The sequence below is a fragment of the Callithrix jacchus genome, chromosome 10 (genome assembly GCF_049354715.1).
Source record: "Callithrix jacchus isolate 240 chromosome 10, calJac240_pri, whole genome shotgun sequence".
NCBI classification, from domain to species: Eukaryota; Metazoa; Chordata; class Mammalia; order Primates; family Cebidae; genus Callithrix; species Callithrix jacchus.
The window spans coordinates 45,896,474-45,922,579 of record NC_133511.1 but is presented as its reverse complement, the minus strand read 5'-3'; the positions used below and the strand labels follow the sequence as shown (position 1 = coordinate 45,922,579).

Genomic DNA, 26,106 nt, shown 5'->3' with positions numbered 1-26,106 from the left:
AAGTTACCTGAAGGCAGAGACCATATTAAAATATGCATATGCCCATCAGACCTAATAAAATGCTCAAACAGAAAATAAGTACAAAATAAGGCAGCTGATTACTGTGTTAAGTAGAAATTCTCATTAATCGAGCTTTAGTTAAGCAGTGTGCAACCAAAATGTTAATGCATAAAAGCAAATGGTAATAGTGAATCAAGTCGGGCTTAACAGCAACAATGGGAAAAAACTCCAAAACACACAGGAAGAGCATGCAAGTCCTCTGAAAGCAGAGTGAGTCTATGTGATCCCCTTTTTAGTGTTTAATACAGCACCATGTGTAGTCAAGTATATTTAAAAAAAAAGACAATGACAAAAAGCTGAAATCAAATGTTAGCAAAATACAAAAGTATTTTCTGTTAGGAGAGAACAAAGTCTTCTATTAAGAAAAGCACAGAGGCTGAGTGCAGTGGCTCACATCTGTAATCCATGCACTTTGGGAGGCCGAGGAGGGTGGATCACCTGAGCTCAGGAGTTCAAGACCAGCCTGGGCAACATGGCGAAACCATGTGTCTACCAAAAATACAAAAAATTAGCCAGGTATGGTGTGCTTGTCTGTAATCCCAGCTACAAATTTCCCATCCTCAGGAGGCTGAGGTGGGAGAATTGCCTGAGCCCAGAAGGTGGAGGTTGCAGTGAGCCAAGATCACATTACTATACTCCAGTCTAGGTGACAGAGTGAGACCCTGTCTCAAAAAATAAATAAATAAATAAAAAGAAAGAAAAGTACTAATAAAGTCAAAAGGAAAAAAATTACAGGCGATTTCAATTTTCACTGAAAATCCTTGTACTAATGCTGCATCAACTCTATAAACTCTTGGTCTGTTTTCACTCCCCTTCATACTTTGCAAGTTGAAAATCAACTAACATAGAAAACTTTTATGGCATAGAAAAATGTGTAACTATGGAATTCTGTATAATTTTAAATTTTTTTCAGATGTTTATTTTTCCAGAAAATCGCTGTACCTACCTTTGATCTGTCTTTGAAGTGGTAGGAAAAAAGTCTTCTTCCATATCTGATTCATCTACCTCAATCACCTGGCAAAGAAACAAAGCACCAAACAGTTCTCGTGAGAATAGAATATCTGAATAAAAATGAAAATGAAGAAGTGCATTAAACAATTAAATCTTAGTTATATATGAGCCACAAAAAAGGAGATAGAATACCATAACTATTAAAACTAATACTCAGCCTGGCCTCCCTCCAATGTTGCTCTTCATTCACAAATGTTACTTTCTGTTCACCTCCGTTCTGGCCATCCCAGGTGCCTGAGCACCTAAGGGAACACAGTTAGATTTGTGAATGATTTTCATAGGCTCATATGCAGACCTTGTGACTTTCCTCTTGGTTTCTGATGAGAGACCATCAGTGTTCCATCTCTAACTTTAAATGAGGTATCAGACCATGTGGGAAATACTAGATATCCTTCTGTTAAATCTGTCCCTTTTAAATACCATTTGTTAGTGTTAAGACCCAATAAAGATATTTCTGGCTATTAAGTATATGATCCAAAATGATATTTCTCTACATTTTCTGTTATCTTGACATTTGATACATATATTTGCCGTATCTTCATCCAACTGAAGTGCAGATGAAGATGAAGCCAGGGACCAAATACTGAACAAACAGCTCCTGAGGCTAAGGATACTGCTAAATATCCTACAATGCATAGGAGAATCCTTCACAATGAAGAATTATCTGCTCAAAATGTCAACAGTACCACTACAGAGAAACCCTGATATAGAGGGAAGAGTATTGGCTTGGGAGTTAAAACACATAGTTTTGAAAGTGAGGTAATAATAGAGGTCAAAGCCAATTTTGACTCTTTGGAATCAAAGGAAGAGCAGAAGCCCCAAGCTAAACATAGGGCAGACCACATGGATCACTGGACTCCAGTCTTTTAGTTCATCTTAAGTCTAGCATCAGCTCTTATGTCATAGCCAGTATTTTGGGGAGATAAGTAAGAAAATGAAATCTAGTACAGATAAAGCCTCTATATGCACTGAACTCATCTTCAACATTAGCATTCCACGCACGAGCTCTTTTGGTTCAACACTGTTATCTTTGAAAATATTACTGTATATATAGTATTTATGGATTTCTATAATAACCATTATTTAAAAAAACAGAGCAACCAAGAAAAAATATCAAATTCTAGAAACTCTAGATAATTGGTAAAGCACCTTCCAGCTTTAATGTTCCATACTTTTTCTTCTTTTATTTACTTCGTAAATCAAAAAGTTGACAACTCATAAGGCAGAAAACATAAATTATTAACACACAACTATAAAACTTTTTTTCTTACCTCTGAATAATTCTTAGTAGTAACATTTTGGGAAGGCTGCTGTCTTGCAGATTTAAAGGCTAGAATGAAAAAGATGAAACATGCATTATGTTATTCTTAAAACAACTTAGAATAACTTGCATATTTCTTTAAAGATTTTCTGAATCCTATCTGCAAAACTGCATGATGCCTAATTACAAAACTATTTTTTATATTTTAAAATCTAAAGGGAGATAGAATTATAGGTACAAACAACTCAATGCTGTCAGTCTCATTATTTCCCAGCTTATTTGAATACTGTAGTATTTATAAATATACACACACTAAAAATATTTTATAGAAAAATACCTGAAGGATAAAATCTAGTCACCTAACCAACTGAACTAAAAATGTATTGAAGGAAAGACTCCTAATCCCTTATTTCTTTGTTGCTGATGATACCTTTATCCCTGTCGCTACATTAGGAGCCATGGGGTTCTAGTGGTTTCTCATTTTCCTCTACCTTGGTAACCATATTTAATACCTAAGAAATATTCCACATGAGAATTCTAGAAAATAGCATATCTTTTATTCTATGATAAAAATTATTTTGTATCCATACCTTTTTTTCTTTTAAACTTGGTTAGATACTTGAAGTTTGGGTAGCTCTTTATCTTTCCTTTTCTTTTCCCTTGACATCTAAACCTACAATAAGGCTAGGTATGGTGGTTCACTCCATAATCCCAGCATTTTGGGAGGCCGAGGCAAGTGGATCACTTGAGGTCAGGAATTCAAGACCAGACTGGCCAACATGGTGAAACCCAAACTCTACTAAAAAATATATACATAAATTAGATGGGCCAGGTGGCAAGCTCCTGTAATCCCAGCTACTCAGGAGGCAGAGGCAGGAGAAGTGCTTGAACCTGGGAGGCAGAGGTTGCAGCGAGCAGAGATCATGTCACTGTGCTACAGCCTGGGTGACAAAGTGAAACTCCGTCTCAAAAAAAAAAAACCCTTCAATAAATTTCAAACATCTCATTTACATTTATTTTCTCCTACACCTTACCAGTTTGCTACTATCAAAAATATCTTCCCCAAGATAACTTACAAACTAAATAGGGCAAAGAAAGAAAGAATTTAAACAGTGAAATACTCAGAAAATCCTGCAAAGTCCAAAATTCTCCTAGTCAGAAAATTAACGAATTTTTCTATTTAACCTAAATGTGTTTGCACTTATTTCCTATTCTAGGTTCTATCCCAAAACTTGTAACATCTAAGAGTAGAGATGAGAGGCAGAAACGGTGTACTTATCTGCTTACTCAATTATTGGTTTCACAACCTACTCTACTCAAAAGGCTAGACAGGGCATTGAATAAAAAGCCAGTGAATATGATGGTTTCAAAGAGTATTTCTGCTCAATATTTATTCACTGACTCCTCTAACTCTGAGATCCTAGAAAATAAGACACCTTTGTTTTTATCTCCAGTGGAAGGCAAAAGATGAATGAATGTTTGTGAAATAATTTTAGTTTAGAAACTAAGCACTATGTTCTGTTAGGAAGACAATACAGTCTGGTGGTTAAAAGCTCTGGTTTTGGAGTTAGGCTCATTTTAACTTACTAGCTCGACTATGGCCAAGTTCCTTGGCTTCTTTAAATCTCAATTTCCTCACTTGTAAAACAGTGTTAATACTTCATGCAGAAAACTGTTGAGAGGGTAAGAGGTAGTGTCTAGCAGATAAAAAGCATTCAAATACATGTAGCTATTTGTGGTAGTAAACACAGTAGCAGCAGTGGCATCCACAGTGGTATAAATGAAACGTAAAGGCAGCGGCTTCAGAGGTACTTTTATTCACTTAGCCACTGTCCTCTGCTGACTAACTTCAGTGGAAAATCTGGGCTGTCAACTCTTATTTACGACTCCTGTGGCTATAAGTTCTACCTTTTCCAATAAAACTGCAGCACAATAATACACCATGGACCTTGTTATAAGAGAATTTGACCTTTACTTATCTCTTCACTCCTCCATTTATAAAGGGATCTAGAAGTTACAGTCTTTATTTGTTGCTCTGTCCCAAAGGGATGACAAGTATAGTTACTACACAACAGGTATTCTGTAAGAGACTTAAAAAAAAAACCAAAAAACCAAAAAACCACCAAATCCAACCTGACAAAAATGTTTCACAAATGTATACTTAAAAAATCAGTTCGTTTTTCAAAAAAGGCCTAGTACTGGAGGTAATCAGTTAAGTTAGCAAAACCAATATATCAAATCAATTAGATAAAAGGAAAATTTAGACCAGTGATTCACATAAATTCATCTTCACAATCTTATTAAAAAACACCACCACTAATACCAGCTGTCATCTATTGCATTTTTACCAGTTGTTGTGATTAGTAACGTAAATATTTAAGCTCATTTAATATAATTACTTTGAAGTCAGTACAACATTGTCAATTTTATAGCTAAGGGATCTGATGCTTACAGAATAACACCAGTTCACACTTACTGAGGGCTTAATATGCATAGATTCTGCCCGGTACTTCACATGCATTTTCTCATTAATCCTCAAAATAACAAAATGACGTAGACGCAATCATTGACCCATCCTACAGATGAGAACACTCAATCCTAAGACGGAAAACGTAACGTATTTGCTGGAGGACACACAGCTAGTAAAATCCAGAAGTCAGGATTCAAACCAAGATCTTCCTGACTTTAGAACCATAGTCTTAACCCTTATGCTACACAGTCTTTAATTTTTACTCAGTCATTGTCAAGTATTTAACAAGCATGTACTGTAACGTGTCAAGCACAGTGGATACAGTGATGAGCAGGAATGGTGCAGACACCCTTCTCACATCACTTACAGTGCAAGGGTGCTGAGCGAACAATAAAGAGCTGGCTGTGGCTGACCCAATGGGCCTGACTCCAGAGCCTGGGTTCCCACCATGCTCTGCTGCAAAAGGCACCATAATAAGATTTTTGTCTACAACATAACTCAGGAAATCTGATGTTTTGTATTTAGTTTATTTACGTAGCCTCTTTTCATGGAGGAATACTGTTTCCTTAACAAAATTAGTCAAGGCAGTCTGTAAAACTTTTAAGGCACCATAATTGGTCTCCAGTCTCGACACAAATAGGTTTATTCTATGTTGTCAATGGGTAACAGTCATTACAGACTAGGTTATTCAGACAAAATGATCTCTTATTGTTTCCAAACTCACTTCCGCTGACAACAATCCAAATTAGTATCTCAAACATTAAAAAAAAATTCTCAGTGGCACTGAAGAGCTGATCACATAGCAAGGAATTACCAGGCCAAAACTGAAGAAAAGCTAGCACTCAGAGGTAAGCAGAGTCCTTTCCCCGAGTTCACTTTTCAATAGGGAAAATGTTAACACTGGTTTTTAGAGTTCTGAAGAAAAAAAGAGAGAGAGCTACCATAGCCCAAGGCCTGCCCAAAGTGGGAAGCCTGATTCATTTCCTCCCGTGTTTAGGTGGGGCCCCAATGGTTAAAGAGAGAAGCAGAGGTAAAAGCATGTAACTGAGAATGCCCATTTTTCTTTTTCTTTTTTTTTTGAGACAGAGTCTTGTTCTGTCACCAGGTTGGAGTGCAGTGGTATGATCTCGGCTCACTGCAACCTTCACCTCCCAGGTTCAAGCGATTCTCCTGCCTCAGCCTCCCGAGTAGCTGGGACTACAGGCGCATGCCAACACACCTGGCTAATTTTTGTATTTTTAGTAGAGATGGGGTTTCACCGTGTTGGCCAGGGTGGTCTCAAACTCCTGACCTAGTGATCTGCATGCTTCAGCCTCCCAAAGTGCTGGATTACAGGTGTGAGCCACCACACCTGGCTGAGTACCCCCACTTTTCTAAGAGATAGTTCAATTATTTTTTTTTTCTCTCTCTTCTTTTCTCAATTCTCCTTTTCCCTACTTTCTACTTAGTTCTTTAGAAATACAATTACAGTCTTTTACTTCCTCTTTATCAGACACTCCCTACAGGGGGAGTTCATCTGACTATGTGCTTAGAAGCTCCAGGGTGGGACGATCACCCACCAGGGGGTTGCCTCTAGAAATAACAGTGGATTTACAACCCAAAGTCCTGTTATGAAACTCTCTCCCATCTTGAGAATTTTTGGCCACCTTTATAGCCTATTCCTGCCCATGAAGATGCCAATTCAACTCCCTGGTAGGAAAGATACCAAACTGGCATGCAGACCCCTAACTTGTTCGCTTCCTCCCCTGCAGGCCATTCCCGATAGGACCCCTTTAAAAGCATCCACTTTCTGCTACAAAGTGGGAAGCAGTATCCTTAAGACAGGAACCCTGTATTTCTTCCCCTAAGTTAGCTTTGGAATAAAAAGTCACTTTCTTTATTCCACACTTTGGTCTTTTTAATTGGACTTTGCCAGCAGCAAGTGACTGAACCTGCATTTTCATTACAAGCACGTATCACCTGACTGGTCCAAGAAACCCTCAAATTCACCTTAAAGTGGTCTAAGACCTGTGGTGACCTAGAAGTCTGGAGAAACAAACGTGAATCTTCTCTGGAGGAAAACAGCTTCACCCAAGGTCTCAATTTATTCCTGCAGATGATTTTCTAGGGACAGTAAATAACAAAGCATGGAAGGAAATACGTCACCATAAATGAGAACCATAAATGAGACACTAGGTTATTAGATACAGAATACAAAAGAAATCCTTACTGTGTACACACAAAAAATTAAAGACAGGCCTAAAAACATCTTCAGGAAAACTTTAAAAATGATCAAAAGTAACAGAGCATATTTTGAAGGAAACAAATAGGCTGGATGTGGTGGCTCATGCCTGTAATCCCAGTACTTTGGGAGAAGGCAGGAGGATCACATGAGGCCAGGATTTGAGACCAGCCTGGCCAACATGGTAAAACCCCATCTGTACTAATACTACAAAAATTAGCCAGGTGGACAGGTGTGGTGGTGCACATCTGTAATCCCAGCTACTTGGGAGGCTGAGGCAGGAGAATTGTTTGAACCCAGGAGGCAGAGGTTACAATGAGCCAAGATCACACCACTGCACTCCAGCCTAGGCGACAGAGAGAGACTCTGTTAACAACAAAAAGGGATCAGAAATAATTACTCAGAATATAGCAAAGAAAGAGAAAACAGAAAATATAAGAGTCATGGGAGGACAGAGTGAAAAGGTCTTATATATATTTAACTGAAGACTCAGAAGGAAGGAGAATATGAATAGCATAGAGGTAATATCTGAAGGGATAAATAGCTAAAGATTTTTTAGAAGTGATGGAATACCAGTTCAGAGATTCATGAAGCTCAATAAATCCTAAGCAGGATAAAAAAGGATACCATCTTTAGAGACATCACAGTGAAACTGCAGAACATAAAAACAGCAAGCTGAGGGAAAAACGGATTACTTTTTAAAAAACAAAACAAATAAGCTTAATATCTGATTTCTTAACTACAGTGGAAACTCAAAAACACATTTTCAGTGATGAATTCTACCCAATGGAGTCAAGGAAAGCTTCACATAAAACAAGCCAGGTAACGATTTCACAGGGCAGAAAAAACAAATAAAACAAAAAAGCCAGGACAAAAAAAGATAATTTGGGCAAAAGTAAAGGTAGATAATCTACATATACGACTAGCAATTGCATGCTACATGGAAGTGTTCATTATTTTATTCACTCTTTTTCTATGTTCCTGTTTTCTCATTTTTAATATTAGTAACAATAACATTTCATAAATGCCTACTATGTGCCAGGCTTTTTGATCATTTAATATTCAGAATAACTCAATACAATAGAGATTACTATTTGCAATTCATATCTAAACAAACTAGGAGAGTGAGTGACTTGTCTCAAGTCACAAAGCTGTCATTTGTTGAATGCAAGGTTGAACTCAGCATGGATCCTTTACAATTTACCAGGGTGCCTTTTCTCTTTCTTCCTCTTTTATATTAAATCTACCAAGAATAAAACAGCATCTTTCCAGATGCCATTTACTAAATGGCAATAAAGACAACATGTTTCTGAAGCAAAAAGGTAAGGATCTTAGCTGGCTCTTCTGAAGTACTAAATAATACTTGAGTAAAATTACAGCAATGGAATTTTTTGTAAGCTTTAAGAGTCATTTAATCAACCTGACTTTGTATCTTTTCTTCAGTGGCAGCTGTCATCTGATAAATGTTGAAAATTCCTTTAATGGAGTGATATTTACGACCAAGGCAAATTAGTCCATCTTTATATTAATTACATAGGTTATTCTGTATAATGTAAAAATTTTTCTATGGAAAACCTGCAGCTAGATCTCTAATCTTATCTTGCTCTGGAAACCAGTACAGTGGTCAGCTACTGGTTGTGGAGTTCAGAGAATGTGAGATCATTCTCAGATCTGGTACTGACATATTATGAGATCTAGGGTAAATTATCTATCTTCTAAAGCCTCAGTTTCCTTTTCTGTAAAACAGGAATAATATAGTAAGTACCTACTCCACAGATCTGTTAAGAGGCATGCAGTTTCATAAATATTAGCTATTACTGCTACTATTAGTGGTTTTATCAATTGAGGGCGAAACTGCTTGGCTCAGTTCCCTCACATATAAAACAAGGCAACAGTTGTTAAATCTTTCAGGTCCATTCTATCAGATGAGAAACTTAAATCAGTATGTTTCTAGCAATTCCCATCCACCCCTACTGGGCCAGGAGTTCTTAAGCTGGAGAACACGAATGGGCTTCATGGGGGTGGCTGAACCCTTTGAAATTCGGTGCAACTGCATGTGAAAGCTTATTTAAAGGAGAGAAGACACAGGTCTAATCAGAGTTTTAGAGAATCCATAAGCCAAAATAGATTAAAAAGCACTGCCTTTGGGACTAAACAAATCAAACCTATTTATTACACATTTTGCATGACAGAACATAATCTACATAAAGACCCGAATCTTTCCTAGGTTAGATATTGTATGTTCCTTCAACCTTTTTTTTTGGAGACAAGAGTCTCACTCTGTCACCCATGCTGGAGTACAGTGGCACGATCTTCGCTCACTGCAACCTAGGCCTTGAGGATTCAGGCAATTCTCCTGCCTCTTCAGCCTCCTGAGTAGCTGGGAGCATAGGCGCACACTGCCACACCCAGCTAACTTTTTGTATTTTTAGTAAAGACAGTTTCACTGTGTTGTCCAGGCTGAATTCAAACTTCCTGGCTCAGGCAATCTGCCCACCTCGCCCTCCCAATATGCTGGGATTACAGGCACGAGCCACCGGGCCTAGCCAATCATTTTTTTTAAATTGTGACTTAAGTTCTGGGGTACATGTGTATATCTTGCAGGTCTATGGCATAGATACATATGTGCCACGGTGCTTCGCTGCCTCCATCCCCTGTCATCTACATCAAGCATTTTTCCCAATGTTACCACTCCCCAACCTCCCCACCCCCCCGCTTTCCCTCCCCTAGTCCCCCACCCCCCAACAGACCCCAGTGTGTAATGTTCCCCTCCCTGTGCCCACGTGTTCTCATTGTTCAACATGCACCTATGAGTGAGAACATGCGGTGTTTGCTTTTCTGTTCTTGTGACAGTTTGCTGAGAATGATGGTTTCCAGATTCATCCATATCCCTACAAAGGACATGAAGTCATCCTTTTTTATGATTGCATAATATTCTATGGTGTATATGTGCCACATTTTCTTTATCTGGTCTATCACTGATGGGCATTTGGGTTGGCTGCAGGTCTATGCTATTATAAACAGTGCCACAATGAACATATGTGTGTTTGTGTCTTTATAATAGAATGATTTATGATCCTTTAGGTATGTGTACCCAATAATGGGATTGCTGGGTCAAATGGTATTCTATTTCTAGATCCCTAAGGAATCAATCACCACACTGCCTTCCACAATGGTTGAACTAATTTGCACTCCCACCAACAGTGTAAAAGTGTACCTATTTCTCCACATCCTCTCCAGCATGCTGTCTCCAGATTTTTTAATGATCGCCTTTCTAACTGGCATGAGATGGTATCCGAATGTGGTTTTGATTTGCATTTCTCTAATGACCAGTGACGTTGAACACCTTTTCATGTTTGTTGATAGCATAAATGTCTTCTTTGGAAAAGTGTCTGTTTATACCCTTTGCCCACTTTTGAATGGGTTTGTTTCTTTCCTTATAAATTTGCTTTAGTTCTTTGTAGATTCTGGATATTAGCCCTTTGTCAGATGGGTAGACTGCAAAAATATTTTCCCATTCCGTTGGTGGCCGGTTCACTCTAATGATTGTTTCTTTTGCTGTGCAAAAGCTCTGGAGTTTAATTAGATGCCATTTGTCTATTTTGGCTTTTGAGCTTTCGGTGTGTCAGTCATGAAGTCCTTGCCTATGCCTATGTCCTGAATGGTTTTGCCTACGTTTTCTTCTAAGGTTTTTATAGTATTAGTCTTATGTTTAAATCTTTAATCCATCTGGAGTTTTAGTGTAAGGTGTAAGGAAGGGGTCCAGTTTCAGCTTTCTGCATATGGCTAGCCAGTTTTCCCAACACCATTTATTAAACAGGGAATCCTTTCCCCATTGCTTGTTTTTGTCAGGTTTGTCAAAGATCAGATGGTTGTAGATGTGTGGCGTTACTTCTGAGGCCTCTGTTCTGTTCCATTGGTCTATATCTCTGTTTTGGTACCAGTACTATGCTGTTTTGATTACTATTTTTTTTTTTTTTTTTTTGCCTGATTGCTCTGGCTAGAACTTCCAATACTATATTGAATAGGAATGGTGAGAAAGGGCATCCATGTCTACTGACAGTTTGCAAAGGGAATGCTTCCAGTTTTTGTCCATTCAATATATTGGCTGTGGGTTTGTTGTAAACAGCTTTTATTATTTTGAGGTATGTTCCACTGATACCTAGTTCACTGAGAGTTTTTAGCATAAAGGGCTGTAGACTAAAGGGTTGTAGACTTTTGCTGAAGGTCTTCTTTGCTTCTATTGAGATGATCATGTGGTTTTTGTCTTTAGTTCTGTTTATATGATGGATTACATTTATAAATTTGTATATGGTAAACCAAACTGCATCCCTGGGATGAAGTCTACTTGATTGTGGTGGATAAGCTTTTTGATGTGCTTGCGTTCAGTTTGTCAGTATTTTACTGAAGATTTTTGCATCAATGTTCATCATGGATATTGGCCTGAAGTTTTCTTTTTTACTTGTTTATCTGCCAGGTTTTGGTATCAGAATGATGTTGGTCTCATAACATGAGTTAGGGAGGATTCCCTCTTTTTGTATTGTTTGGAATAGTTTCAGAAGGAATGGAACCAGCTCGTCTTTGTGTATCTGGTAGAATTCGGCTGTGAACCTGTCTGATCCTGGACTTTTTTTGGTTGATAGGCTATTAACTGCTGCCTCAACTTCAGACCTTGTTATTGGTCTATTCTGGGATTCAACTTCTTCCTGGTTTAGTCTTGGGAGGGTGTCAGTGTGCAGGAGTTTATAGATTTCTCCCAGATTTACTGGTTTGTGTGCCTAGAGCTGTTTATAGTAATCTCTGACTGTAGTTTGTATTTCTGTGCAATTGGTGGTAGTATCCCCTTTACCATTTTATTGCAACTCTTCGATTCTTCTCTCTTTTCTATTAGTCTGACTAGAAGTCTATTTTGTTGATCTTTTCAAAAAACCAGCTCCTAGATTTATTGATTTTTTGAAGGTTTTTTGTGTCTCTATCTCCTTCAGTTCTGCTCTGATCTTAGTTATTTCTTGTCTTCTACTTGCTTTTGAAGTTGTTTGATCTTGCTCCTCTCGCTCTTTCAATTTTGATGACAGGGTGTCTATTTTAGATCTTCCCTTGCTTCCCATGTGGGCATTTATTGCTATAAATTTCCCTCTAGATACTGCTTTAAACGTTACCCAGAGATTCCGGTATGTTGGGTTTTTGTTCTCATTAGTTTCAAAGAACATCTTTATTTCTGCTTTCATTTCATTGTTTATCCATTCACCATTCAGGAGCAAGTCGTTCATTTTCCACGTAGTTGTGCACTTTTGAGTGAGTTTCTTAATCCTGAGTTCTACTTTGATTGCACTGTGGTCTGAGACTGTTTGTTATGATTTCCATTCTTTTGCATTTGCTGATGAGTGATTTACTTCCAATTACGTGGTCAATTTTAGAGTAAGTGCAATGTGGTGCTGTGAAGAATGTATATTCTGTGGATTTGGGTGGAGATTTCTGTAGAAGTCTATTAGGTCCTCTTGGTCCAGATCTGAGTTCAAGTCCTGGATACGATTGTTAATTTTCTGTCTCACTGATCTGTTTAAATATTGACAGTAGGGTTTTAAAGTCTCCCACCATTAATATGTGGGAGTCTAAGTCTCTTTGCAGGTCATTAAGAACTTGCTTTATGTATCTGGGTGCTCCTGTATTGGGGGCATATATATTTAGGATCATTAGCTCTCCTTTTACCATTATGTAATACCCTTCTTTGTCTCTTTTGAACTTTGCAAGTTTAAAGTCTGTTTCATCAGAGACTAGGATTGCAACTCCTGCTTTTTTTTTTTTTGCTCTCCATTTGCTTGGTAAATCTTCCTTCATCCCTTTATTTTGAGTCTATGTATGTCTCTGCACATGAGATGGGTCTCCTGAACACAGCACACTGATGGATCTTGAGTTTTTGTCCAGTTTGCCAGTCTGTATCTTTTCATTGGGGCATTTAGGCTGTTTACATTTAACATTAATACTGTTATGTGTGAATCTGATCCTGCCATTTGTTACTGGCTGGTTGTTTTGACCATTGTTAATGCAGTTTCTTCATTGTGTTGTTGGTCTTTACCATTTGATATGTTTTTGGAGTGGCTGGTACTGGTTGTTCCTTTCTGTTTAGTGCTTCTTTCAGGAGATCTTGTAAGGTAGGTCTGCTGGTTACAAAATCTCTCAGCAATTGCATGTCCATAAAGGATTTTATTTCTCCTTCACTTATGAAGCTTGGTTTGGTTGGGTATTAGATACTGTGTTGAAAGTTCATTTCTTTAAGGATGTTGAATATTGGCCCTCACTCTCTTCTGGCTTGCAGGGTTTCTGCAGAGAGGTCTGCTGTGAGTCTGATGGGCTCCCCTTTATGAATGACCTGACCTTTCTCTCTGGCTGCCCTGAGCATTTTTTCCTTCATTTCAACCCTGGTGAATCTGATGATTATGTGCCTTGGGTTTGCTCTTCTTGAGGAATATCTTTGTGGTGTTCTCTGTATTTCCTGGACTTGAATGTTGGTCTGCCTTGCTGGGCTGAAAATGTTCTCCTGGATAATATCCTGAAGAGTGTTTTCCATGTTGGATTCATTCTCCCCATCACATTCCAGTACACCGATTAAGCACAGATTAGGTCTTTTCCCATAATCCCGTATTTCTTGGAGGCTTTGTTCATTTATTTTCACTCTTTTTTCTCTAATCTTGCCTTCTCATTTTATTTCATTGAGTTGACCTTCAATCTCTGATATCTTCTCTCCTGGTTGATCAATTTGGCTATTGAAACTTGTGCATGTTTTGCAAAGCTCTCATACTGTATTTTTCATCTCCATCAAGTCATTTATGTTCTTTTTAAAGCTTGTTATTCTAGTTAGAATTTCATCTAACCGTTTTTCAAGGTTAGAACATGCTCCTTTAGCTCAGAATAGTTTGTTATTACCCACCGTCTGGAGCCTGTGTCTGTCAGTTCATCACACTTATTCTCCATCCTGTTTTGTTCCCTTGCTGGTGAGGAGTTGTGATCTCTTGGAGGAGGAGAAGTGGTCTGGTCTTTGATGATTTCATCCCTTTTGCACTGGTTTCTTCCATCTTCATGGAGTTATCTACCTTTGATCTTTGAAGTTGGTGATTTTGGATGGGGTCTCTGAGTGGATGTCCTTTCTGTTGATGGTGAAGCTATTTCTTTTTGTTTTTTAGTTTTCCTTCTAACAGTCAGGCCCCTCTGCGGTACGACTGCTGGAGGTCCACTCCAGACCTTGCTTGCCTGGGAATCACCCATGGGGACTGTAGAACAGCAAGTATTGCTGCCTGATCCTTCCTCTGGTAGCTTCCTCCCAGAAGGGTAACTGCCAGTTGTCAGCCAGAGTTCTGTATATGGTGTGTTTTTGGTTACACAGGGGTTGGTTAGTCGCTTGAGGAGGCAGTCTGTCCCTTGTCTTCCTGCAGAGGCGCTGCTGGTCTGCCATGGGCTCAGTCCAGCTGCTGTGAAGCTTTCTCTGGTGATTGTTTACACGGGTAAGATCAGCAATGGCGGACGCCCTTCTCCTCAACGAGCTCGATCATCTTGGGTTAAGCTTTAACTGATGTGCTGGCTGCGAAACTCTCAAGCGAGAGGGCTTCAGTTTGCTAGTCTTTGTCGGGGTGGGACCCACCAAGCTGTATCACCTGTCTCCCTGCTTTCAGCTCCCTCTCTTTCTGGGGAGCAGGAAGTTCCATCCCGCAAAAGCTCTTGGTCCTAGTCAAAGCATCTGCTCACATCTGTGTGAACAACCTGTGGTGCAGACTGGAGCTGCTGCTCAGATCTGTGCTAGTAACTTGTGGTGCTTTTCAGTCCGGTGGGGATCTCCTTGTTTGTGGGTTGCAAAGGCCATGGGAGAAGTACAGTATCTAAACTGGAGTACCGAAGGGGAAGAGTCCCTGATCCTCCATCCAGTTGCACTTTCTGGATGAGGCAGTGGCCAATCATTTTTTTATATTATTTGGTATCTCTTCTGAATGATCATATATAGTTGATAGTCTCCTTGAAATATAATTCCAAAGAGGAGTATGGTATTCTTGGCATGATATGTCCGATTTAGTACACAGGGAGAACTTCCTTGCTGTGCAAGCTTGTCCAATCCATGTCATTTTGTTATTGTTGTTGTTCTGTTTTGTTTTGTTTTAGGTTTTTAGCACCCTGATGCCATAGTTTTTAGTTTCTGTCACTAGTGATACAAGGAAAGAAGGGATAAGAAAGGGACTTTACTGGCCCAACCAGAAAGAGAAACTAAGAACCCATGACTGTATTCTCTCCCTTGGACACCCCTACAAGACTCATTAATACTGTTTATTTATTTTATACTATTTATTTCTATTAATACTGTTTAAGACATCAATAGATATGGACAGTTGGGTCTGCAAACATAACTCTTACTGACCTAAGTCTTTTCACCTTGGTCGCTGTTAAACTCACATACCTCTCACTCTATCTGTGCAGCTGTCCTTCTGGACATAAATAGAGTTTATATTTCCCCTGATAAACTTCATCTTCTGAGACTTAGTTCAGCTCCCCAGTGTGTCAAAAATTAATCCTAGCTATAAGATTATAAATATTATAATTATAATATTTAATAAATTAATATTTAAAAATATTATAAAAGTGAGACAACCAAAAATAACTAATAGGGTAATATAAATAAAATACATATGAATATATTCTAAATGCTAAATAAAAAAAATCACCACTTATCTTAACACATACTTTTTGTAAATATGACTAACATTTTAGGGTAATCACAGAATTTATAATATTAAAAATAGTTAAACAGATCCCCTTAAGTTGAGGCCAATTTTTAGAGCATGAAATATATAAAAATTAATTTCAAGAGCCTAGCCATAATTTCTTTTAAATATAGGTCACATGACTTCTCTATATGGAAAGTAGAAACTGACAGAGCAGCAAGAGGAAAGCAAGGAAACAGCACATGCCATTCCTTTTTTTCGACCACTGTCCATATAGTGACCTACCGATTCACTTTCCTATGTTTCCAGGATCTCTCTGTCAAAGAGAAACAACAGTAACATTTAACTAAAAGTAAGAAATTATAAAACATAATTTTAAAAGCTTACTTTCTTCAGTAACTCTAATACATAGCAAAGATCTTTCTTTTTCCAGTTTTTTTTCTTCAATTGTTTTTTTTAATTGCATTTTCTGTTTACAATAGTAAAGACCTGGAGCAAAGATTTCTAAAAACAATTTATCCTGTGATTCTAATTGCCCTTTTAATTTCCTAATGATGGCAACACAAATAAGGGCTATTAATGGGGATTATCTAATATTGGAATTTATAAATAACCACTTGCAGTCTATACTCACCATCTATAATAGACATATTTCTAGATGCTGACACAGTGGTCTTTGAGTTTCTGCTACGAGTAGAAGTTTCCAGACCAGTGCCTGCTTTCAGAATAATGAATAGTCAATGTACAATCGTATCAGCAGCTAAGGTTTATTTTACACAACACCAAAAAATGAAAGCTAAATAGACTTATGTAAAACACTCTGTCTGTAAAAAGCCAGACATATATATAAGAACAAATATCTAGAGTCTGACCAATTTTCAGAGACTGAAAATTCTTTTAGGCCACATTGTAGTTAATATTTATCCAATTAAAATGTAAGCAAATAGGCCGGGCGTGGTGGCTTACCCCTGTAATCTCAGCACTTTGCGAAGCCGAGGCAGGAGGATCACTTGAAGTCAGGAGTTCAAGACCAGCCTGGCCAATATGGTGAAACTCCATCTCTACTAAAAATACAAAAATTAACCGGAAGCAGGAGAACTGCTTGAACCTTGGAGGTAGAAGTTGCAGTGAGCTGAGATTGCACCACTGCACTCTAGCCTGGGTGACGGAGCAAGACTCCATCTAAAAAAATATAATAAAAAAATAAAAATAAAAATAAAAAATTTTAAGGAAAAATTTTGTAAATGTAAGAATAGTGAAAATAATCATCATTAAAAGACAGAGATTTCTCTCCCTGGAGATTTTAAACCAAATTACTATTCATTTTACCAGCTTAAAATTCCTATGGATACATATTTAATAAAAAATTTTAATCCTTAGAGATGAATTGACATAATGTGTGAGAAAGTCACTGAATGACCAATTTCTATTGGCTTGAACTATTCAATGACAATAGTCTCACAGTAAACACAATGACAATGTTAATGACTACTTTTAGAAATCAAATTGGAGGCAGTTTTCCTTCTTAAACTGACTTGATTAAGATATTTGATAAGCATGTGGGTATTTGTATCTTATGACCATAACAAAAAAAATAATTTTATGATCTGAGTTTTCTTCCTGTTGCCAAAGGCTTTTAGCTAACCATTTTCTTTAACAACTCATATTTGCCTATTACTTTGTACTTATGAGAATATATATGACATAAAATGTACCCAAAAGGTACTGTGTGACAAACACAGTGAAGCTTTTATAAGGTATGTGTTAAAAACAATTAAAACCCTAAGTGCAGGTGGCCATTCAAAATTTATTTAAGTAAAAGGCACACGTGAGAACTGCCTTAAAGACTGTCTTTATATATTACAAAAATAGATTTTTAAAGAACCATGTTTTAGAAATAAAAACTTATAATTCAATTCTGATGAGATCTAATTCTGTATTTTCCACTCAACTGCCAAGTCTGAATGTGCATATGACTAAACTCAGCGCTTACCTCTTCCTCTTTGAGACACTCCTCTAGATGCTGAATTCTGCCCTCTTCCTCCTCGTCGACCTCTTCCTCGGCCTCTTGCTTTGCTGGCTGCTCCTGAGATGCTATCATCAGAGTCATCAGCCATCTGTTCTGCTAAACCTATACTCATAAGGTCATCAGCACTAAAGGCAGAAGCAGACTCTTCTGACTGAGATCTGAGTGCTCTGGCCCTGTTCATAGCCTAAAAGGGAGAAGAAGGAGAAAGTACACACAAGCAGATAATGCACTATCCTACAAATAATTAATTTAGGCATTGAGATGAACTAATCATGCTATAAAAAGATAAAGAAGGATGGCAAGGTGGTTCATGTCTATAATCCCAGAACACTGGAAGGCTGAGGCAGGAGGATGCCTTGTGCCTGACAATTCAAGACAAGCCTGGGCAACATGGGGAAACACCGTGTCTACAAAAAAAAATACAAAACTTAGCCAGGCATGGTGATGTGAACCTGTAGTCCCTGCTACACAGGAGGCTGAGGCAGGAGGATCACTTAAGCTGAGGAGACAGAGGCTGTGAGCTATAATCACACTACTCCACTCCAGCCTGTGGTGACAGAGAGAGAGCCTGTCTCAAAAAATAAAAACAAATATATTTATATATATGTAAAGGAAAACCTCCCCACAAATCAAATTTAATGCTTATTATCTGTGAGATCAATCTACCATCCTACCTGTAAAATGAGACCCTCTGAAAAGGTTTACCAAGAAAAATAAAATCCCACAGAATTAAAACTTTCAGAACTGGAAGGAATACTGGCAATCATCCCTAATTCAATACCACATTTGACCATAACAGACTGTCATCATTTGAGCTACTTTCAAGAATAGGCTTCTAGTAAATAACAAGGAAAAAAAAATTACAAAAAATAGCTGTTATCTCTGGGCAGTAAAATTTTAGGTGCTTCCGTTTTTCGTTCTTGAATATTACATATTTTCTACAACATGCTTTTTCTAAAAAATTACTTTTGTAATCAGAAAAAACATGAGCAACAATGTCTTACAAATATATGCTAAAGAGAATTAAGGGCTGGGCATGGTGGCTCACGCCTATAATCCCAGCACTTTGGGAGGCCAAGGTGGATGGACTGCTTAAGATCAGGAGTTAGAGATCAACCTGGGCAACATGGCCAGAACTTGTCTCTTAACAAAGTATGAAAATAGAAAAAAGGCTCCAAGAAATATAGGATTATGTGAAAAGACCTAATCTACGTTTGATAGGTGTACCTGAATGTGACAGAGAGAATGAATCCAAGCTGGAAAACACTCTTCAGGTTATTATCCAGGAGAACTTCCCCAACCAAGCAAGGCAGGCCAGCATTCAAGTCCAAGAAACACAGAGAATACCACAGAGATATTCCTCAAGAAGAGCAACCCCAAGGCACATAATCATCAGTTTCATCAGGGTTCAAATGAAGGAAACAATGCTAAGGGCAGCCAGAGAGAAAGGTCGGGAAAAGGGAAGCCCAGGAGACTCAGAGCAGACCTCTCGACAGAAACCCTACAAGCCAGAAGAGAGTGGGGGCCAATATTCAACACCCTTAAAGAAAAGAACTTTCAACCTAGAATTTCATATCCAGCCAAACTAAGGTTCATAAGCGAAGGAAAAATAAAATTCTTTACAAGCAAGCAATTGCTGAGAGATTTCATCATCACCAGGCCTGCCTTACAAGAGCTCCTGAAAGAAGCACTAAACAGGAAGGAACAACCAGTACCAGGAACTCCAAAAATATACCAAATGGTAAAGAGCACTGACACAATGAGGAAACTGTGTCAACTAAGGGTAAAACAACCAGCTAGCATCAAAATGGCAGGATCAAATTCACGCATAACAATATTAACCTTAAATGTAAATGGGCTAAATGCCCCAATCAAAAGACACAGACTCGCAAATTGGATAAAATATCAAAACCCATCAGTGTGCTGTATCCAGGAAACCCATCTCATATGCAAGGATACACAAAGGCTCAAAATAAAGGGATGGAGGAAAATTTACCAAGCAAATGGAGAGCAAAAAAAGCAGGAGTTGCAATTCTCGTCTCTGATAAAATAGACTTTAAAGCAACAAAGATCAAAAGAGACAAAGAAGGACATTCCAGAATGGTAAAAGGATCAATGCAACGAGAAGAGCTAATGATCCTAAATATATACGCACCCAATACAGGAACACCCAGATACATAAAGCAAGTTCTTAATGACCTACAAAGAGACTTAGACTCCCACACAACAATAGTGGGAGACTTTAACACTCCACTGTCAGTATTAAACAGATCAAAGAGACAAAAAATTAACAAGGATATCCAGGACTTGAACTCAGATCAGGACCAAGCAAACCTAATAGACATCTACAGAACTCTCCACCCCAAATCCACAGAATATACATTCTTCTCAGCACCACATCATACCTACTCTAAAACTGACCACATAATTGGAAGTAAATCACTCCTCAGCAAATGTAAAAGAATAGAAATCATGACAAAGTCTCTCAGACCATGGTGCAATCAACTTAGAACTCAGGATTAAGAAACTAACTTAGAACTGCAGAACTTCATGGAAACTCAACAACTGGCTCCTGAATATTGACTGGATAAACAATGAAATGAAGGCAGAAATAAAGCTGTTCTTCGAAACCAATGAGAACAAAGACAACATACCAGAATCTCTGGGACACATTTAAAGTAGTGTCTAGAGGAAAATTTATAGCAATAAATGCCCACATGAGAAGCAAGGAAAGATCTAAAATCGACACCCTATCATCAATTTGAAAGAGCAAGAGGAGCAAGATCAAAAAAACTCAAAACCTAGCAGAAGACAAGAAACAACTAAGAGCAGAACTGAAGGAGATAGAAACACAAAAAACCCTTCAAAAAATTAATAAATCCAGGAGTTGATTTTTTTGAAAAGATCAACAAAATAGAACACTAGCCAGATTAATAAAAAAGAAAAGAGAGAAGAATCAAATAGATGCAATAAAAAACAATTAAGGGGATATCACCACTGATTCCATAGAAATACACACTACCATCAGAGATTACTATAAACAACTCTATACACATAAATCAGTAAACCTGGAAGAAATGTATAAATTCCTGGACACTTGTACCCTCCCAAGCCTAAACACGGAAGAAGTTGAAACTCTGAATAGACCGATAACAAGGGCTGAAGTTGATGCAGCAATTAATAGCCTACCAGCCAAAAAAAGCCCAGGTCCAGATGGGTTCACAGATGAATTCTACCACACATACAAAGAGGAGCTGGTACCACTCCTTCTGAAACTATCCCAAACACTCCAAAAAAGAGGGAATCCTTCTTAAATCATTTTATGAGACCAACATCATCCTGTTACCAAAACCCGGCAGAGACTCAACAAAAAAAGAAAACTTCAGGTCAATATCCACGATGAACATAGATGCAAAAATCTTCAGTTATTTTACTGTGCAACAGCACATCAAAAAGCTTATCCATCATCATCAAGTAGGCTTCATCGCAGGGATGCAAGGCTGGTTCCACACATGCAAGTCTATAAACTTAATTCACCACAAAAACAGAACCAAAGACAAAAACCACATGATTATCTAATAGATAAAGGGAAGAGCTTCAACAAAATTCAACAGCCTTTATGCTAAAAACTCTCAATAAACTAGGTATTGATGGAATGTATCTCAAAGTAATAAAAGCTATTTATAAAATCACAGCCAATATCATATTGAATGGGCAAAAATGGAAGCATTGCCTTTGAAATTTGGCACTAGACAAAGATGCTTTGTCTCACCACTCCTTTTCAATTGAGTATTGGAAGTTCTAGCCAGAGCAATCAGGCAAGAAAAAGAAATAAAGGTTATTCAATTAGGAAAGGAAGAAGCCAAATTGTCCCTATTTGCAGATGACATAATTGTATATTTACAAGACCCCACTGTCTCAGCCCAAAATCTCCTTAAACTGATAAGCAACTTTAGCAAAGTCTCAGGATACAAAATCAATGTGCAGAAATCACAAGCATTCCTATATACCAATAACAGATTTAAAGAGAGCCAAATCAAGAATGAACTGCCATTCACAATTGCTACAAAGAGAATAAAATACTTAGGAATACAACAAATAAAGGATGTAAAGGATCTCTTGAAGGAGAACTACAAACCACTGCTCAGAGAAATAAGAGAGGACATAAACAGATGGAAAACATTCCATGCTCATGGTTAGGAAGAAACAATATCGTGAAAATGGCCATACTGCCCAAAGTAATTTACAAATTCAACACTATCTCCATCAAGTTACCCATGACCCTCTTCACAGAACTGGAAAAAAAAACACCTTAAACTTCATATGGAACCAAAAGAGAGCCCACAGAGCCAAGTCAATTCTAAGCAAAAAGAACAAAGCTGGAGGCATCAAGCTACCTGACTTCAAACTATACTACAAGGATATAGTAATCAAAACAGCATGGCATTGGTATCAAAACAGAGATATAGACCAATGGAACAGAACAGAGGCCTCAGAGGCAATGCCACACATTTACAATAATCTGATCTTTGACAACCCTGACAAAAACAAGTAATGGGAAAAAGATTCCCTGTTTAATAAATGGTGTTGGAAAAACTGGCTAGCCATGTGTAGAAAGCAGAAACTGGCACTAAAATTAACTCCAGATGGATTAAAGACTTAAACATAAGATCTACACCATAATAACCCTAGAATAAAACCTAGGCAAAACCATTCACGACACAGGCATGACTTAAACACAAAAAGCATTGGCAACAAAAGTCAAAATAGACAAATGGGATCTAATTAAACTCCAGAGTTTCTGCACAGTAAAAGAAACAATCATTAGAGTGAACCATCAACCAACAGAATGAGAAAAAATTTCTGCAATCTACCCATCTGATAAAGGGCTAATATCCAGAAATACAAAGAACTAAAGCAGATTTACATGAAAAAAACAAACCCATTCAATAGTGGGCGAAGGATATGAACAGACACTTTTCAAAAGAAGACATTTATGAGGCCAATAAACATACGAAGAAATGCTTATCATCACTGGTCATTAGAGAAATGCAAATCAAAACCACATGGAGATACCACCTCACACCAGTTAGAATGGTGATCATTAAAAAATCTGGAGGCAACAGATGCTGGAGAGGATGAGGAGACATAGGAACACTTTTACACTGTTTTTGGGAGCGTAAATTAGTTCAACCATTGTGGAAGACAGTGTGGCGATTCCTCAAGAAAAGAAATAGAAATTCCATTTGACCCAGCAATCCCATTGCTGGGTATACACCCAAAGGATTATAAATCATTCTATTATAAAGACACATGCACACATATGTCTTTAATCATATAATAGAATGATTTATAATCCTTTGGGTGTATACCCAGTGGCACTATTTACAATAGCAAAGATGTGAACCAACCCAAATGCCCATGGATGATAGACTGGACAAGGAAAATACACCATGGAATACTATGCAGCCATAAAAAAGGATGAGTCTGTGTCCTTTGTAGGGATATGGATTAATCTGGAAAGCATCATTCTCACAAACTGACACAAGAACAGAAAATCAAACACTGCATGTTCTCACTCATAGGTGGGTGTTGAACAATGAGAACACATGGACACAGGGAGGAGAGCATCATACACTGAGGTCTGTTGGGGAGGACTAGGGGACGGACATTGCGGAATAGGGAGTTCAGGAGGGGTAACATGGCAAGAAATTCCAGATACAGGTGACGGGGATGGAGGCAGCAAACCACCTTGCCATGTATGTACCTATGCAACAATCCTGCATGTTCTGCACATGTATCCCAGAACCTAAAGTGCAATAAAATATATTTTTTTAAAAAGTTAGGAGAAACAAAATAAAGCTTGTCCAAGTATTAGCATAAAGATAAAACCATAGATTAATACATTAATAGATTTCAAATGAAAACATTATAATAAATAAATCTAATCACTGGGTCTTTGGGTCAAAACAATAACATTAATAAAAATCACCACATAGCTTTAAAGAAAGGAAGAAAACACAATTATACATCATTAGAAATAAGAAGGACAGGCATAGAGGCTCACACCTCTAATCCCAGGACTACAGCTGTAGAGGCTCATATCTCTAATCCAAGCACTTTGGAAGGCCAAGTCAGGAGGATCACCTGAGCCCAGGAATTAAAGACCAGCCTCGGCAACATAAGAAGATTCCATCTATGTAAAAAAAAATTTAAAAATTGGCTGGGAATGGTAGCACACTACAGAATGAGACCCTGTCTTAAAAAAAAGAAATAAGAATGGGAGGGCATACTCAAGACTTAGGAGAGAATGATCAATTCTAAATAATCTGGAAAATTAATACCTAATCTGACCCAAGGGAAAAAAAGAAACATAGGTTCAACAAATCAATTATCAAAGAAAATTTCGAGAAAATTATTAAAAGAAAAATACTCCTAAAAAAGAACCACAATCAGAAAGTTACATAGGTAAATTCTACCAAACTTTAAAAAAACAGATAAGCCCCCCACTATTTCAATAGCGCCAGAGCATACAGAAAGACAGCTTCCAAATTGTTTTCACAATAACACCAGTATGACACAGTACTGACAAAGAACTTCATGCACAAAAAGAAAATTACAGAATATTATTTATGATTAAGAAAGCAAACAGAGGGACTCCAGAAGCATATGGAAAGACCAGTATATCCATAACCAGGGGGTTTACAAAGTGATACCAGGATGGTCTGATAATAGGATATCTATCTATCTATCTATCTATCTATAAATATATAGATATAAATATAATTCACTATATTAATAGAACAAAGAAAGAAAAAAATCCAAATATTTATCTGCATATATACAGAGCCATGTAATTCACCAATCATTCTTGATTTAAACAAACAAACCTGAGGAATAAGTAGATATGTTCTTTATGTGTCAAAAACCCTAAATATGCTTATATTACTATGTGTATGTATCCCAAAGTGCTGGGATTACAGGTGAGCCACAATGCCTGGCCTAAAAGACTTTAAGGCATTATGTTTTTTCTCCAAATAGAAGAGCTAATACTCCTGTTTGTCTGTTTAAGTAATTTAAGCATGGTGTTAGGATTCATATTCTAAGCCAAATGATTCTGCAAAGCTGTGAATTACAGCTTGGCAGCACGTCAGACTCCATTTCCTAAGTTCTAAATAGTATGCGGAAAATGAAAAAAATTGTAACATTCTATGGCATGCTGAAAAATTACCTAGGAAGCCCCGATTACATTTTAAGGTTAAAATATAGCTGAATATCTGAACTCATAAGTTATTTCTTCTGTAAAACTCCCATTTGAAATTTGTCACTGCCTCTCCTACCTTCCTTGTATAAGATGTTCACTCTTACTCCTTTAAAAGCTTAATGAAAAACTGAGGTTTGTGGCTTCACACATAAAGAACTCATTCAAACATAAAGAAACATTGTTGTACCATGTTAAATTGAAACTGTTAATCAAATTTAAGCCAGATATTTAAGAAACAGGAATCATTTCTTCCTAGCATTTATTCTTGCAATTTGGCAAACTATTTCTATTTTAAGTGTGCCTTATAAGATGAATATAAATAAAATAAATGTGTTAAGGCATTTCTAATCTATAACTTCTTTTCCTTAGTTTAAAATGTTGATAGGACAGAGGACAGAAAAGTCTAGACTTGGAGTCAAAAATATGTTCAAATTCTACCCCACTATATGACCTTGAGTCTGTTCTGTCTGCTCATTTATAAAACGGGCACCTAGGAAAATTAATTCAATAAACATCTTCTTTACACACATGTCTCTTACCTACTAAATTGAGAAAATCTAGTGGATACAGACCATAGCTTTTTTATATGTATAGTCCTAATATAAAGCAGAATATCTAACCCATAACAGGGACTATGCAGAATGTCTGCTGAATAAATGAAATCAAGACAAAACTAACAGCACACAATTTATAAGATAACTTTTAAGTACTAGATAGCAATGATAAAACACTAAGGACAATTAGAAAATAAGAAAATACATTTCAATCATAAATTCACCAAGTACCAGGTAGAGGCCCCAAATTTAAATGAAGAGTTGCTAACTTGTAGTTTCAACCCTGCAATTAGACTGACAAGACAGTGATGATGGTGCTTAAGCTAATTTTAATATTTTAGAATAGATAACAGAAACTATTTATCCATGCTTGCTTACTCATGGTTAACACTGGTAACCAAAACACTTTAAGTTTCTTTTTTGCCCCAAATAATATTAGCTCAGTAAGATAAGATTTTATCTATAAGATGCTCTGGTAACAATTGGATGTAATTTTGAGTAATAGGGGCTTTTGTTGTATATATCCCCATA

General features: G+C 37.4%; 1 protein-coding gene across 18 annotated transcripts in view; it reads right to left on the bottom strand.

The window, feature by feature from the left end:
• Positions 1–26,106, bottom strand: part of MRE11 (MRE11 double strand break repair nuclease) — a 109,305-nt gene that overhangs the window by 14,456 nt on the left and 68,743 nt on the right. For 7 of the 18 annotated variants that reach the window (XM_035265235.3, XM_078339929.1, XM_002754671.8 and 4 more), the window contains 4 exons: positions 17,722–17,941; positions 16,363–16,446; positions 2,343–2,401; positions 1,007–1,074 (listed from right to left, as the gene is read on the bottom strand). In XM_035265235.3, the coding sequence (XP_035121126.1) occupies positions 1,007–1,074; positions 2,343–2,401; positions 16,363–16,446; positions 17,722–17,941 (431 nt within the window). Of the gene's footprint in view, positions 1–1,006; positions 1,075–2,342; positions 2,402–6,791; positions 6,906–16,013; positions 16,045–16,362; positions 16,447–17,721; positions 17,942–26,106 lie in introns of all 18 variants that reach the window. The other 11 variants (XM_078339932.1, XM_078339930.1, XM_078339931.1 and 8 more) reach the window with 6 other exon arrangements.